This window comes from Cervus canadensis, chromosome 15 (genome assembly GCF_019320065.1).
Source record: "Cervus canadensis isolate Bull #8, Minnesota chromosome 15, ASM1932006v1, whole genome shotgun sequence".
Lineage (NCBI taxonomy): Eukaryota > Metazoa > Chordata > Mammalia > Artiodactyla > Cervidae > Cervus > Cervus canadensis.
Window position 1 is genome coordinate 28,966,741 of NC_057400.1, and position 17,337 is coordinate 28,984,077.

The 17,337-nt window shown below is 37.2% G+C and overlaps 1 protein-coding gene and 1 pseudogene across 2 annotated transcripts in view; one reads left to right on the forward strand and one right to left on the reverse strand.

The window, feature by feature from the left end:
• The window catches only part of ORC4 (origin recognition complex subunit 4), an 89,524-nt gene that overhangs the window by 14,976 nt on the left and 57,211 nt on the right, over positions 1–17,337 (reverse strand). For both annotated transcript variants that reach the window (XM_043488166.1, XM_043488167.1), the window contains 2 exons: positions 16,777–16,928; positions 10,158–10,331 (listed from right to left, as the gene is read on the reverse strand). In XM_043488166.1, coding sequence (XP_043344101.1) covers positions 10,158–10,331; positions 16,777–16,928 — 326 coding nt within the window. The remainder of the gene's footprint in view (positions 1–10,157; positions 10,332–16,776; positions 16,929–17,337) is intronic.
• On the forward strand, positions 15,980–16,156 carry LOC122454101 (annotated as a pseudogene).

A 17,337-nucleotide genomic window follows, 5' to 3' on the forward strand; every position in this document is an offset into this window, starting at 1 on the left:
CAAAATGGAGTTACAGATAAATAGCCTGGAGACAAAGATTGAAAAGATGCAAGAAATGTTTAATAAAGATCTAGAAGAAATAAAAAAGAGTCAATTAAAAATGAATAATGCAATGAATGAGATCAAAAACACTTTGGAGGGCACCAAGAGTAGAATAATGGAGGCAGAAGGTAGGATAAGTGAGGTAGAAGATAAAATGGTGGAAATAAATGAAGCAGAGAGGAAAAAAGAAAAAAGGATCAAAAGAAATGAGGACAACCTCAGGGACCTCTGGGACAATGTGAAACGCCCCAACATTTGAATCATAGGAGTCCCAGAAGAAGAAGACAAAAAGAAAGGCCATGAGAAAATACTTGAGGAGATAATAGCTGAAAACTTCTCTAAAATTGGGAAGGAAATAGCCACCCAAGTCCAAGAAACCCAGAGAGTCCCAAACAGGATAAACCCAAGGTGAAACACCCCAAGACACATATTAATCAAATTAACAAAGATCAAACACAAAGAACAAATATTAAAAGCAGCAAGGGAAAAACAACAAATAACACACAAAGGGATTCCCATAAGGATAACAGCTGATCTATCAATAGAAACCCTCCAGGCCAGAAGGGAATGGCAGGACATACTGAAAGTAATGAAAGAGAATAACCTACAACCTAGATTACTGTGCCCAGCAAGGATCTCATTCAGATATGAAGGAGAATTCAAAAGCTTTACAGATAAGCAAAAGCTGAGAGAATTCAGCACCACCAAACCAGCTCTTCAACAAATGCTAAAGGATCTTCTCTAGACAGGAAATGCAGAAAGGTTGTATAAACGTGAACCCAAAACAACAAAGTAAATGGCAATGGGACCACACCTATCAATAATTACCTTAAATGTAAATGGGTTGAATGCCCCAAACAAAAGACAAAGATTGGCTGAATGGATACAAAAACAAGACCCCTATATATGCTGTCTACAAGAGACCCACCTCAAAGCAAGAGACACATACAGACTAAAAGTGAAGGGCTGGAAAAAAATATTTCACACAAACGGAGACCAAAAGAAAGCAAGAGTCGCAATACTCATATCAGATAAAATAGACTTTCAAATAAAGGATGTGAAAAGAGACAAAAAAGGACACTACATAATGATCAAAGGATCAATCCAAGAAGAAGATATAACAATTTTAAATATATATGCACCCAACATAGGAGCACCACAATAGGTACGGCAAACACTAACGAGTATGAAAGAGGAAATTAATAGTAACACAATAATAGTGGGAGACTTTAATACCCCACTCACAACTATGGATAGATCAACTAAACAGAAAATTAACAAGGAAACACAAACCTTAAATGACACAATGGACCAGCTAGACCTAATTGATATCTATAGGACATTTCACCCCAAAACAATCAACTTCACCTTTTTCTCAAATGCACACGGAACCTTCTCCAGAATAGATCACATCCTGGGCCATAAATCTGGTCTTGGAAAATTCAAAAAAATTGAAATCATTCCAGTCATCTTTTCTGACCACAGTGCAGTAAGATTAGATCTCAATTACAGGAAAAAAATTGTTAAAAATTCAAACATATGGAGGCTAAATAACACGCTTCTGAATAACCAACAAATCATAGAAGAAATCAAAAAAGAAATCAAAATATGTATAGAAATGAATGAAAATGAAAACAAAACAACCCAAAACCTATGGGACACTGTAAAAGCAGTGCTAAGGGGAAGATTCATAGCATTACAAGCTTACATCAAGAAACAAGAAAAAAACCAAATAAATAACCTAACTCTACACCTAAAGCAATTAGAGAAGGAAGAAATGAAGAACCCCAGAGTTAGCATAAGGAAAGAAATCTTAAAAATCAGGGCAGAAATAAATGCAAAAGAAACTAAAGAGACCATAGCAAAAATCAACAAAGCTAAAAGCTGGTTTTTTGAAAAAATAAACAAAATTGACAAACCATTAGCAAGACTCATTAAGAAACAAAGAGAGAAGAACCAAATTAACAAAATTAGAAATGAAAATGGAGAGATCACAACAGACAACACTGAAATACAAAGGATCATAAGAGACTACTACCAGCAGCTCTATGCCAATAAAATGGACAACTTGGATGAAATGGACAAATTCTTAGAAAAGTATAACTTTCCAAAACTGAACCAGGAAGAAATAGAAGATCTTAACAGACCCATCACAACAAGGAAATCGAAAGTGTAATCAAAAATCTTCAGCAAACAAAAGCCCAGGACCAGATGGCTTCACAGCTGAATTCTACCAAAAATTTAGAGAAGAGCTAACACCTATCTTACTCAAACTCTTCCAGAAAATTGCAGAAGAAGGTAAACTTCCAAACTCATTCTATGAGGCCACCATCACCCTAATTCCAAAAACCAGACAAAGATGCCACAAAAAAAGAAAACTACAGGCCAATATCACTGATGAACATAGATGCAAAAATCCTTAACAAAATTCTAGCAAACAGAATCCAACAACATATTAAAAAAATCATACACCCATGACCAAGTGGGCCTTTATCCCAGGAATGCAAGGATTCTTTAAATATCCGCAAATCAATCAATGTAATACACCACATTAACAAATTGAAAGATAAAAACCATATGATTATCTCAATAGATGCAGAGAAAGCCTTTGACAAAATTCAACACTCATTTATGATTAAAACTCTCCAAAAAGCAGGAATAGAAGGAACATACCTCAACATAATAAAAGCTATATATGACAAACCCACAGCAAGCATCACCCTCAATGGTGAAAAATTGAAAGCATTCCCCCTGAAATCAGGAACAAGACAAGGGTGCCCACTCTCACCACTACTGTTCAACATAGTGTTGGAAGTTTTGGCCACAGAAAAAAAAAAAAAAAAAGAAGTAAAAGGAATCCAGATAGGAAAAGAAGAAGTGAAACTCTCACTGTTTGCAGATGACATGATCCTCTACATAGAAAACCCTAAAGACTCTACGAGAAAATTACTAGAACTAATCAATGAATATAGTAAAGTTGCAGGATATAAAATTAACACACAGAAATCCCTTGCATTCCTATACACTAACAATGAGAAAACAGAAAGAGAAATTAAGGAAACAATACCATTCACCATTTGCAACAAAAACAATAAAATACTTAGGAGTATATCTACTTAAAGAAACAAAAGACCTGTACATAGAAAACTATAAAACACTGATGAAAGAAAATCAAAGAGACACAAACAGATCGGAGAAACATGACCGTGGTTCATGGATTGGAAAGATCAATATCGTCAAAATGGCTCTTCTACCCAAAGCAATCTATACGATCAATGCAATCCCTTCAAGCTACCGAACGTATTTCTTCAGCAGAACTAGACCAAACGAATTCCCAAATTTGTAATGGAAATACAAAAAACCTCGAATAGCCAAAAGCAATCTTGAGAAAGAGAATGGAACTGGAGGAATCAACCTGCCTGACTTCAGACTCTACTACAAAGCCACAGTCATCAAGACAGTATGGTACTGGCACAAAGACAGAAATATAGATCAATGGAACAGAATAGAAAGCCCAGAGATAAATCCACGAACCTATGGACACCTTATCTTTGACAAAGGAGGCAAGGATATACAATGGAAAAAAGACAACCTCTTTAACAAGTGGTGCTGGAAAACTGGTCAACCACTTGTAAAAGAATGAAACTATAACACTTTCTCACACCGATATCACAAAAATAACTCAACATGGATTAAAGATCTAAATGTAAGACCAGAAACTATAAAACTCCTAGAGGAGAACATAGGCAAAACACTCTCCGACATTAATCACAGCAAGATCCTCTATGACCCACCTCCCAGAATATTGGAAATAAAAGCAAAACTAAACAAATGGGATCTAATGAAACTTAAAAGCTTTTGCACTACAAAGGAAACTATAAGTAAGGTGAAAAGACAGCCGTCAGATTGGGAGAAAATAATAGCAAATGAAGAAACAGACAAAGGATTAATCTCAAAAATATACAAGCAACTCCTGCAGCTCAATTCCAGAAAAATAAATGACCCAATCAAAAAATGGGCCAAAGAACTAAACAGACATTTCTCCAAAGAAGACATACAGATGGCTAACAAACACATGAAAAGATGCTCAACATCACTCATTATTAGAGAAATGCAAATCAAAACCACAATGAGGTACCATTACACGCCAGTCAGGATGGCTGCTATCCAAAAGTCTACAAGCAATAAATGCTGGAGAGGGTGTGGAGAAAAGGGAACCCTCTTACACTGTTGGTGGGAATGCAAACTAGTACAGCCACTATGGAAAACAGTGTGGAGATTCCTTAAAAAACTGGAAAATAGAACTGCCATATGACCCAGCAATCCCACTTCTGGGCATACACACTGAGGAAACCAGATCTGAAAGAGACACGTGCACCCCAATGTTCATCGCAGCACTGTTTATAATAGCCAGGACATGGAAGCAACCTAGATGCCCATCAGCAGATGAATGGATAAGGAAGCTGTGGTACATATACACCATGGAATATTACTCAGCTGTCAAAAAGAATTCATTTGAATCAGTCCTAATGAGATGGATGAAACTGGAGCCCATTATACAGAGTGAAGTAAGCCAGAAAGATAAAGAACATTACAGCATACTAACACATATATATGGAATTTAGAAAGATGGTAACGATAACCCTATATGCAAAACAGAAAAAGAGACACAGAATACAGAACAGACTTTTGAACTCTGTGGGAGAAGGTGAGGGTGGGATGTTTCAAAAGAACAGCATGTATACTATCTATGGTGAAACAGATCACCAGCCCAGGTGGGATGCATGAGACAAGTGCTCGGGCCTGGTGCACTGGAAGACCCAGAGGAATCGGGTGGAGAGGGAGGAGGGAGGGGGGATCGGGATGGGGAATATGTGTAAATCTATGGCTGATTCATATCAATGTATGACAAAACCCACTGAAATGTTGTGAAGTAATTAGCCTCCAACTAATAAAAAAATTAAAAAAAAAAAAAAAAAAGAGAGAAAGTAAAGACTAAAAACAGTGACTGCAGTGAATAAGGATCAATGAACCGTGAGGTTCATTTGGCACTGAAGATTAGATTAGATGGAAGGACAGTAAATTCAGAGTTGGCAGAGACAAAAAAGGCTTGGCTAAGGTTGACATAATTTTTCAAAAATCATCTGCAAGGAATAAGAATTCTTTAACAACAATAAGAAAAAAAGCGCAGAAAACTAAGCATACTGTATTGTCTGGAGTTAAAACTGTATGTTTCTACTTCCCACTGGAAGAAGATCCAGATTCAGGAATAAATTCCTGTCTAATGGGATGAAGTTTTATGCTCTCAGTAAATATACTATCCTAGCTATTATAGTCCCCAACCCTTGCTACTATTTTTAGTCTTTACCTTATTCATGGAAGCTGTAGAGTCCCTTTTCGCCAATAAGCACAATAGTAGCAGTTTCAGAAATAACTTCTTAACATGCTCACTGCAGTTTGCGTCACAGGCAGTTTCTCAGGAGAATGTTATAGGGGAACAGCAATGCTATAGAGGAACAGCAGGATTCATGCTGCTCCAGGGACAACTCACTGGCAGCAGTATAGGAACCAAGTCTCCTAGTCTGTTCCTGTTAAACATTCTCACCTTCTGTTCACTGAAAGGTTAAGACAGCAGGGGATCTTTCTTGAACTTAGCTATAGCACTTTTGTGGGAACTTCCTTTGAAGAGAATTAGCTATGGTCCTCTTAAGATACTTTTATACACAGATTTTTTTTACACTGTCTTGCTGAGATGGTGTTGGTGTTTATCCTGCTTATGTATTTGCATAGGGCTAAAACAAACATTCAAGTTGGTAGGATGTCTAGGTTCAAGCCTATCATGAAGATATTTCTTGTATGTGATTTCATAGGTGACTTGTTAGCTATACCTCTGCTTTTTGTTTAAACCTGGAATTAGAAAAAACTTGCTGGAGAGTCAGCACTGAGAGAAAGGATAGCTCCTTCAATGCACAACCCCATTTACAGGCAATGCCTCTGGCCATGGTGCTGACATTTTAATTTTTTTTCTTCAACTGAAGCTCATTTTTCAACTGAAGCTATTCAACTGAAGTTCATAGTCCAGATGCTCTTGGCAAAAAGGGACTAGACAGCTTCCCTGAATAAGATAAAGACTAAAAACAGCAGCAAGGGATTGGGGACTATAGCAACTAGGATAGCATATTTACTGAGAGCATAAACTTCATCCCATTCAGTTCAGTTGCTCAGTCATGTCTGACTCTTTGTGACCCCATGGACTGCAGCACGCCAGGCTTCCTTGACCATCAACAACTACCGGAGTTACACAAACTCATGTTCATTGCGTCGATGATGCTATCCAACCATCCCATCCTCTGTCATCTCCTTCTCCTCCTGACTTTAATCTTTCTCAGCATCAGGGTCTTTTCCAATGAGTCAGTTCTTTGCATCAGGTGGCCAAGGTATTAGAGTTTCAGCTTCATCATCAGTCCTTCCAATGAATATTCAGGACTGATTTTCTTTAGGATGGACTGGTTGGATCTCCCTGCAGTCCAAGGAACTCTCAAGAGTCTTCTCCAACACCACAGTTCAAAAGTATCAGTTCTGTGGCATTCAGCTTTCTTTATTGTCCAACTCTTACATCCACACATGACTACTGGAAAAACCATAGCTTTGACTAGATGGACCTCTGTTGGCAAAGTAAAGTCTCTGCTTTTTAATATGTCATCTAGGTTGGTCATAACTTTTCTTCCAAGGAGCAAGCATCTTTTAATTTCATGGCTGCAGTCACCATCTGTATGACTTTGGAATCCAAGAAAATAAAGTCTCTCACTGCTTCTATTGTGTCTCCATCTATTTGCCATGAAGTGATGGGACCAGAGCCATGATCTTAGTTTTCTGAATGTTGAGTTTTAAACTAACTTTTTCATTCTCCCCTTTCACTTTCATCAAGAGACTTTTTAGTTCTTCTTCACTTTCTACCATAAGGGTGGTGCCATCTGCATATCTGAGGTTATTGTTATTTCTTCCGGCAATCTTGATTCCAGCTTGTGCTTCATCCAGCTCAGCATTTCTCATGATGTACTCTGCATATAAGTTAAACAAATAGCGTGACAATATACAGCCTTGATGTACTCCTTTCCTGATTTGGAACCAGTCCATTGTTCCATGTCTGGTTCTAACTGCCGTTTCCTGACTTGCATACAGATTTCTCAGGAAGCAGGTCAGGGGGTCTGGTATTCCCATCTCTTTCAGAATTTTCCACAGTTTATTGTGATCCACACAGTCAAAAGCCTTGGCATAGTCAATAAAGCAGAAGTAGATGTTTTGCTGGAACTCTCTTGCTTTTTTGATGATCTAGCGCATGTTGGCAATTTGATCTCTGGTTCCTCTGCCTTTTCTAAATCCAGCTTGAACATCTGGAAGTTCACTGTTCACGTACTGTTGAAGCCTGGCTTCGAGAATTCATCCCATTAGACTGGAACTTATTCCTGAATCTCGATATTCTTCCAGTGGGAAGTAGAGACATACAGTTTTAACTCTAGAAAATATAGTATACTTAGTTTTCTGGGCTTTTTTCATTGTTGTTTTTTTGTTTCTGGGCATATGCCAAAGGGAGGTGGCAAATGATGATTAGGACGGGGCAAGAAAATATCAGCGCTAAGAGACAGAAAGTCCAGTGGTACCAGTTCTACCTTAAGAAAGAAAAAACCACAAAATAACCAAAAAGAGGACTGGAGTGTTTCCACATTCATTCCTATCATCCTGCCCTTTAACTCAGTGCTCAGCAAAGGACAAAAAAAAATAAGGGCAAGCAACTCTATTATCACATGGTTACCATTTTCTGAGTCATCAAAAGTTATACTTCACAGAAACTGTCACCATCCACTTCCTTTATATACCCACTGTAAGATGCTCAGAATGCAACACAGCAGGGAAGGACAGAAAGATCCAGGACAGGACAGTACAATCCAGGCTTATGGAGTCATTTTAGGAAAAGAAAGTGAGCAGAGATAAGAATAAAAAAAGCCCTGGGAAATCACAGACATTTAAATACTAGGAAAGATTGCGTCTGATCACTAAAGCAATCAGAAAAATAACTACTGTTAACATGACAATCAGTTCAAGATCTAGAAAAGGTGAAAGTCTGTGACACACTCAAAGGTGGATTCACAGGCCAAAGGTCCAGAGCTCCGAGGCGCTTCACGCCCAGGTAGGGAAAAAGACAACAGAAGAGCACCGACTATGAAGCATTCATGAAGCATGGAATCCTCAGGTCAGATGTACTATCAAGAAAAACTTACATGACATAGTAAATATCTGAGTTCCAGGAAAATTAATTTGGGGAGGAAGGCAGAAGGGAAGACTCACTAGTTATATCATGACACAATATCTGGGTTTTAAGGAAAACAGTCAATTATTTTGACATAAAATTCTGTATAGTTATATTAGGAAAAATAATGTGAAATTAACAATCAGAACAAAGGTAGAACAAAGTAAAAAAGATAAACCAGAGAATAACATTTCATGTTTGAATCCTTCATGTAAAAACAACTTCAGCATGTACATAAGGTCTGAAATACTATAAACCAAATAATTACTTTGCAGTGAGAGGAGGGAAGATGGGCGTGAACATAAGGGAAAATTCTACCTTTTACCATGTATTCTTTAGCACTGATTAAATTTTATTATATGAGCTTTTAATTTTAAAAAGTGCCAAAATTAATAGTGCTTACATGAGCAGAGTATTTGAAAATCAAAATAAAAATCAAGCTTCAGTTATACAAGCTGAGTAAGTTCTGCACATGTAATGTGCAGTAACATGATTATAGTTAACAATATAGTAGTATGTACTTGAAATTTGCTTAGAAGATAAAACTTAACTGTTTTACCACAAAATTTAAAAAAAAATGAGAAAAGAAAGAAATCTATATGAAGTGATGGATATGTTAAATAGTTTGATTGTGGTATTTCACAATATATACCAAAACACCAAGTTGTACACTTTAATATAAACAATTTCTAATTTGTCAATTATACCTCAACAAAGATGGGGAAAAAAATTGTTAAAGAGCAAAATAAATGCAGAGTCTTACTTTTAATTTGGTACTGATATTAAAGATTTTATAGTAAAAAGAATATAAACTACCATTATTGCTATAACATAAAACAATCTTTTTAGAGCCAATGAATATAGACTGTGTTATGTTTGTTGTTTAGTTGCTCAGTTGTGTCCAACTCTTTGTGACCTCATGGACTGTAGCCCATCAGGTTCCTCTGACCATGGGATTTCCCAGGCAAGAATACTGGAGTGGGTTGCCATTTCCTCCTCCAATAGATTCTGTAATTCTAAGCAGACCTAATCATCCTCACACATTAGTATTTAATATTATAGACCAGTTATTGCCAATTCTTACAAAACCCAGGACTCCAATATTTTCTACAAGGCCCATATTTTTAACGTGTGAGATTTATTCAGGAACACTGTTTTCCAAACACAGTATTAATCACCTATTCACATACATATGCTCTCTCCCTTTTTCCTAACAACTAAAACTTGTCAGTATAAGATAAATGGATGATAGTATGCTTAGTTGATACAATAGCCTGCACAAGTTATGCTCATCAACTTAAGTAAATTTACAGAGTCCACAAGGTTAGTAAATGCAAGAACTCAAAGATGGGATTTGTCAATAGAGGTAATATAACCAAAGTTGCCAAGTCTAAAATGCATCTTAACAGACCCAAGAAGAAAAAAGCTTAAGCTGTTCATAAGAAATGGAGAAGAAAAATCCATACTCCACAGGTACGTATGAACCTTACTAAGTTAGTATATTGCTAAACTTGTAAAATAAAGAAAATATTTAATGATGAAATTCATTAACAAAGTAATCTAAAATATAAACAGATATAAAGCCAATCTCATAAAAGATCTTTTGAGGAAAAAAACAGGAGGTATGACATTGCAACTGTTTTATAAAATAAAATACACACAAGAGTATATATTAATGCAGTTTTATGCCACAGTAATATTAGAAATTTTATGCTAATTTACAGATTATAAAAATTTTCAAGTTTCAACTGTTTTCAAATGGTATAGCAAGACACAAAACTTACTTTATGTCTTTGTTCCAAATTACCTGTACATTTTCATTCCACTGCTCGGCGAAAATCTTCTCTGGAAATACCGAAGGTAGAGATAATTGTTCTTTAAATATTTTAAGATACTGTGGAAAACTAAATGAATTCATTAAGTGTATCTGCCGGTGGGAAAATCGTGACTTCACTCTTTTTTCTAAAAGTTCCAAAATATCCTTAAAAACAAACAAAAATCTCCATGAGATGCATGTTTAAAATAACTATACCAATGTTACAGGTATAACGACTTGAGGTATCACTTATAATTAGCAATGCTTACCCTATAATACACAATTAAGCACTAAAAAAAATTTATGCAAGCTTCTAAAGACTTTAATTATTCCCTTGATATACTTAGGACTACAAGGTAGTACAGGTATGACAATGTGACTGGTAAATAAACCAAAGCTCTAAAAATATTTTTAATGCAAGCTACTTTTAATCCTCTTCTAAGCACTTGTAGGCCTGGTGATGTCAATGATGTCCTGATTAGCCCTTTTCTAATTATGTTTTTCTCAGCTAATCTTTAACACTGCAAGACCTACAATAATTGCTAAAAAATTATAACCATAGTGAATACAGCTATATGCCAGAGTAATAGGAAGAGTCTCAAAAAGGAATTTCAAATAGTCTATGAAGTTCATATAAAAAAATTAAGATAAAATGTAGTTAGACTTAATATATTAACATTCATGAAAACTTATAACACTGTTTTCATTGTTTAATGTAACAAATAAACTCAAGCAGCAGCATATATAATGAAGAAAAATTCAGTTCACTAAACTATACACATTAAGCTGAAGCTACACTTGGTATAAGAAACAAAGCATAGAAAAGGAAACTGGCAGGAATGTAGCATTACATTGGTAAAATAAATCACATTCTGTCTTCTGGCTCTTTTATAGCAACATTTAAGAAACTATGTGCTATTTTCCCTTAAGAGAGGGAGCAAGTTTAGTGTCAATTTTCTATAAATAAGAAAAATAAAAAGCTGTGGTAAGGGCCAGAATGGAATTTCAAATCTACTCAGATGACTCTAGGTTAAGAAGCCAATGGTACATAGGGAAGAATTAAAGGCATCATGGCTAATGTGAGAAGGAACACAGGAAAGATTAGTAGTTTGTGGCTTGAAGTTGGAGGGTGACTGAAAAATCTGAGATTTTTTTATAGGTACAGAAAAATATAGTGTCAGCATAAGAGAACTACAAGTTATTTCAGAAATACTATACATTAATTTTCTACTAAGGAGGAGTTCCAGACCACCCATCTGGGTAGGTGGTTGAAAGGTAGTGGAAGCAACACTGGGCAAACAGAATTAAGAGCCTTAACTTGGGAACGGGAAAAGATAGAAGCCTGTACACTCAAAGCTATGGTTTTTCCAGTAGTCATGTACAGATGTGAAGTGGGACCATAAAGAAGGCAGAGTGCCAAAAAATTGATGCCTTTGAATTGTGGTGCTGGAGAAGACTCTTGAGGGTCCTTTGGACTGCACAGAGGTCAAACCAGTCAATCCTAAAATAAATCAACCCTGACTATTCATTGGAAGAACTGGTACTGAAGCTGAAGCTCCAAAACTCTGGCCAACTGATGCAAAGAGCTGATTCAATGGAAAAGAACATAATGCTGGCAAAGATTGAAAGCAAAAGGAGAAGGGGAGAGCAGAGGATGAGATGGCCAGATAGCATCATCAACTCAACAGACACGAATTTGAGCAAACTCTGGGAGACAGTGGAGGACAGGGAAGCCTGGCATGCTACAGTCCATGGGGTCGCAAGGTGTCAGGCACAACTTAACAACTAAACGACAACAAAAAAAGAATTTTAGAGACGAACACTAACTGATATTTTTATGGTGGACAGTAATGACAGAAGTTGATAAAGTGGGGATAGAGGGTATAGTGAAAATAAAATTGCTGCTACAGGGACGAGGTTATTTGCTAGCAAAATCACTACTCCATCAATCCTTCTGCTCTTTCATTCTAAAAACGGACACCTCGATGGACTTCAATCACACATTTGGAGAGTTACACAGTTGGAAAATTAAACATACAGAATAAAAAAGAGCCTTTGCTAACGAGCCACTAACCCTTTATTTGGGCCCTCGTTGAGACAACAGCATCTGCCATTGCTACTTCCATCCAAAGGAAGAGCTTTTAGCAAGAAGGAACATGCTTCTTTAACCACTGTGTTAAATTGCTATTTTTCAGAAAGAATAATAAAGATATGTGGAGAACCAGCCAGACTGTGTCTGAGAGAGGCTTATTATGAAAGCATACATCAAAAGCTCCAAAGTACTGGGGAAGGAGGATATAGAAAGCTACTCTTTACAGAAACTGTTCATGGGGTTCTCAAGGCAAGAATACTGAAGTGGTCTGCCATTCCCTTCTCCAGTGGACCACATTTTGTCAGACCTTTCCACCATGATCCATCCATCTTGGGTGGCCCCACAAAGCATGGCTAAGTTGCATTGAGTTAGACAAGGCTGTGGTCTGTGTGATCAGATGAACAGTATGAAAAGTATGAAACATGAAGAGATGAAAAGGCAAAAGATAGGACACTGAAAGATGAACTCCCCAGGTCGGTAGGTGCCCAATATGCTACTGGAGATCAGTGGAGAAATAACTCCAGCAAGATTGAAGGGATAGTGCCAAAGCAAAAACAACACCCAGTTGTGGAAGGGACTGGTGATAAAACCAAGGTTTGGTGCTGTAAAGAGCAATATTGCATAGGAACCTGGAATGTTAGGTCCATGAATCAAGGCAAATTGGAACTGGTCAAACAGGAGATGACAAGAGTGAACATTGACATCCTAGGAATCAGCGAACTAAGATGGACTGGAATGGGTGAATTTAACTCAGATGACCATTATATCTGCTACTATCGGCAGGAATCTCTTAGAAAAAAATGGAGTAGCCACCATAGTCAACAAAACAGTCCGAAATGGAGTACTTGGATGCAACCTCAAAAACTACAGAATATCTCTGTTGGTTTCCAAGGCAAACCATTCAGTATCACGGTAATCCAAGTCTATGCCTCGACCAGTAACACTGAAGAAGCTGAAGTTGAATGTTTCTGTGAAGGCCTACAAAACCTTCTAGAACTAACACCCAAAAAAGATGTCCTTTTCATTATAGGAGACTGGAATGCAAAAGTAGGAAGTCAAGAAACAGCTGGAGTAACAGGCAAATTTGGCCTTGGAGTACAGAATAAAGCAGGGCAAAGGCTAATAGAGTTTTGTTAAGAGAATGCACTAGTCATGGCAAACACCCTCTTCCAACAACACAAGAGAAGACTCTACACATGGACATCACCAGATGATCAACACCGAAATCAGATTGATTATATTCTTTGCAGCCAAAGATGGAAAAGCTCTATACAGTCAGCAAAAACAAGACCAGGAGCTGACTGTGGCTCACATCTTGAACTCCTAATTGCCAAATTCAGACTTAAATTGAAGAAAGTGGGGAAAACCACTAGACCATTCAGGTATGACCTAAGTCAAATCCCTTATGACTATACAGTGGAAGTGAGAAATAGATTGAAGGGACTAGATCTGATAGACAAGAGTGCCTGATGAACTATGAAAGGAGATTCGTGACATTGTACAGAGACAGGGATCAAGACCATCCCCAAGAAAAAGAAATGCAAAAAGGCAAAATGGCTGTCTGAGGAAGCCTTACAAATAGCTGTGGAAAGAAGAGAAGCGACAAGCAAAGGAGAAAAGGAAAGGTATAGGCATCTGAATGCAGAGTTCCAAAGACTAGCAAGGAGAGATAAGAAAGCCCTCCTCAGTGATCAATGCAAAGAAACAGAGGAAAATAATAGAATGGGAAAGACTAGAGATCTCTTCAAGAAAATTAGAGATACCAAGGGAACATTTCATGCAAAGATGGGCTCAATAAAGCACAGAAATGGTATGGACATAACAGAAGTAGAAGATATTAAGAAGAGGTGGCAAGAGTACACAGAAAAACTGTACAAAAAAAGATCTTCACGACCCAGATAATCATGATGGTGTGATCACTCACTTAGAGCCAGACATCCTGGAATGTGAAGTCAAGTGGGCCTTAGGAAGCATCACTACGAACAAAGTTATTGGATGTGATGGAATTCCAGTTGAGATATTTCAAATCCTAAAGGATGATGCTGTGAAAGTGCTGCACTCAATATGTCAGCAAATTTGGAAAACTCAGCAGTGGCCACAGGACTGGAAAAGGTCAGTTTTCATTCCAATCCCAGAGAAAGGCAATGCTAAAGAATGCTCAAAGTGCTGCACAATTGCACTCATCTCACACGCTAGTAAAGTAATGCTCAAAATTCTCCACGTCAGGCTTCAGCAATACGTGAACTATGAAATTCCAGATGGTCAAGCTCTTTTTAAAAAAGGCAGAGGAACCAGGGATCAAATTGCCAACATGCGCTAGATCATCAAAAAAGCAAGGAAGCTCCAGAAAAACATCTACTTCTGCTTTACTGACTATGCCAAAGCCTTTGACTGTGTGGATCACAATAAACTGTGAAAAATTCTGAAAGAGATGGAAATACCAGACCACCTGACCTGCCTCTTGAGAAACCTGTATGCAGGTCAGGAAGCAACAATTAGAACCGGACATGGAACAACAGACTGGGTCCAAATAGGAAAAGGAGTATGTCAAGGCTGTATATTGTCACCCTGCTTATTTAACTTATATGCAGAGTACATCATGAGAAACGCTGGGCTGGAAGAAGCACAAGCTGGAATCAAGACTGCCAGAAGAAATATCAATAACCTCAGATATGCAGATGACACCACCCTTATGGCAAAAAGTGAAGAACTAAAGAGCCTCCTGATGAAAGTGTGAGAGGAGAGTGAAAAAGTTGGCTTAAAGCTCAACATTCAGAAAACTAAGATCATGGCTCTGGTCCCATCACTTCATGGCCAACAGATGGGGAAACAGTGGAAACAGTGGCTGACTATTTTTTGGGGCTCCAAAATCACTGCAGATGGGGATTGCAGCCATGAAATTAAAAGACACTTACTTATTGGAAGGAAAGTTATGACCAATCTAGACAGCATATTAAAAAGCAGAGATATTATTTTGCCAACAAAGTTCCGTCTAGTCAAGGGTATGGTTTTTCCAGTAGTCATGTATGGATGTGAGAGTTGGAGTATAAAGAAAGGTGAGCGCCAAAGAATTTATGCTTTTGAACTGTGGTATTGGAGAAGACTCTTGAGAGTCCCTGGACTGCAATGAGATCCAACTAGTCCATCCTAAGGGAGATCAGTCCTGGGTGTTCACTAGAAGGACTGATGCTGAAACTCCAATACTTTGGCCACCTGATGCAAAGAGCTGACTCACTGGAAAAGACCCTGATGCTGGCAAAGATTGAAGGTAGGAGGAGAAGGGGACGACAGAGGATGAGATGGTTGGCTGGCATCACTGACTCAATGGACATGGGTCTGGGTGGACTCCAGCAGTTGGTGATGGACAGGGAGGCCTGAAGTGCTGGGGTTCATGGGGTCGCAAAGAGTCAAACACAACTGAGTGACTGAACTGAACTGAACTTCAGAGAAACAGAACTGGCAGGGCTGTTCAAAGATGACTTAGTAAAGAGCTTCACATCTAAAAAAGAAAAGGAGCTGTAGATAAGCAAAATAAGTGGAAGGGCCTGACATAAGCCTGCTAAAAATGAAGGAAGAAAAAGGATAAAAGTTATGAATGCATGGCAGCCATAGTATTAGTATTAAGATCACTCATATTAGTATTAAGATGACTCTTAAATACCAGTTTTACCTGAGTTCAATAAGAAAGTTCATATAAGGAGATTAAAAGAAGGTAAACACAATACTTTTTGGCTGTTTGCCTAGTAGTATATATTCTTGTCAGTTTAGTATCTCATACATATTCTGAGGACAATGAATTAAATGTATTTCTGGAACTAGGAGATGGAAACGGAGTTTGTTCCATCCACTCCACCCATCGATCAGGTATTGCAGTACTTTCAAGAATGGTACACCCACTTCCAGGGGAAATTTTAAAAAAGAGAAAGAGTAAACACAAACAGACCTACATAAACTGTCTGAAGTTTAAACAAGGTTTAATGTGCATGGAGTCTTCACAAAGTAATGTGATAGTGACATTAAGACTTGAATTAAAATCATTCTAAAATCTCCCAAGGAGCAAAGAAGCTACTGACTACTATGATAACCTGACAGAAATAATCCCTTCCATTTCCAGAGATGTGCACCTACAAAGTTGGGTTAATATCATTTTGAGCCGATTCCAAGCACTTAAAATTTGGAAAGAATCTTAAATATAAAAAGTATGAGAAACCATTAGCAATTTTTATAAAATGGTGGTGACGTTAACATTCTCTTTATTTACTAATGTAGAATTATATAATATTTATTAGCAAAATCTCACTTCACATTTTTTATTCAGTAATCCGAGTGAAATGGAGGGAGGTATTAGGCTACAAACATGTGTGATAAATGTTTCCTTGTTTCCTTTGAGTTAAAAAGTGGCATAAATGCACCAAGCACTAATGAAATACATTAGTGAGCTACACAGTAACTAAGTCAGTAATTAAGCTTTAATTTTCTAAATATTATAATCAATTTTTTTAAAATAGAAAGACTTACCAATCTGCATGTAAGACCAATAATTGCTACTGGAGTCTGTGCAGACTGAGAAATGTCAAGAAGGTTATAGAGGAGTGTTTGGTTTTTGTGATGAGCAAAAAGATCAAATTCATCTAATATGAAGATCACTGGGCAACTACTAGTCCGGTCACCTAAGAGAAAATAAGAGTTTTTTACTAATAAGCAGTTATATCAACCTTTCTTAAATTTCCAAACTATTTAGTACATTTCATTTTCTGAAACTGAATCCAACAGAAGTACATTGTTAACCTGCTTTGGCTGGGCACTTACCAATGCATGTACAATTATTCAACAAAAAAATTATTCAAAAGACAAAATAGCTCCTATTGCCCTCAAGTAATTCAGTCTAATTACCAGACTTTTAGTAGCTTTACTGATGAAAAGTTAAGAAAATCATTTAAATGATTGAAGACTATTGTTTTTTAAATTATGTAAATAATTCTTCTATCATCAGAGAATGGACAAAGATTTTTTAACCTACATAGACCAAAATACTTTCGGATTAAATATAAGAGTCATAAAACTATTACTTCAAAACAG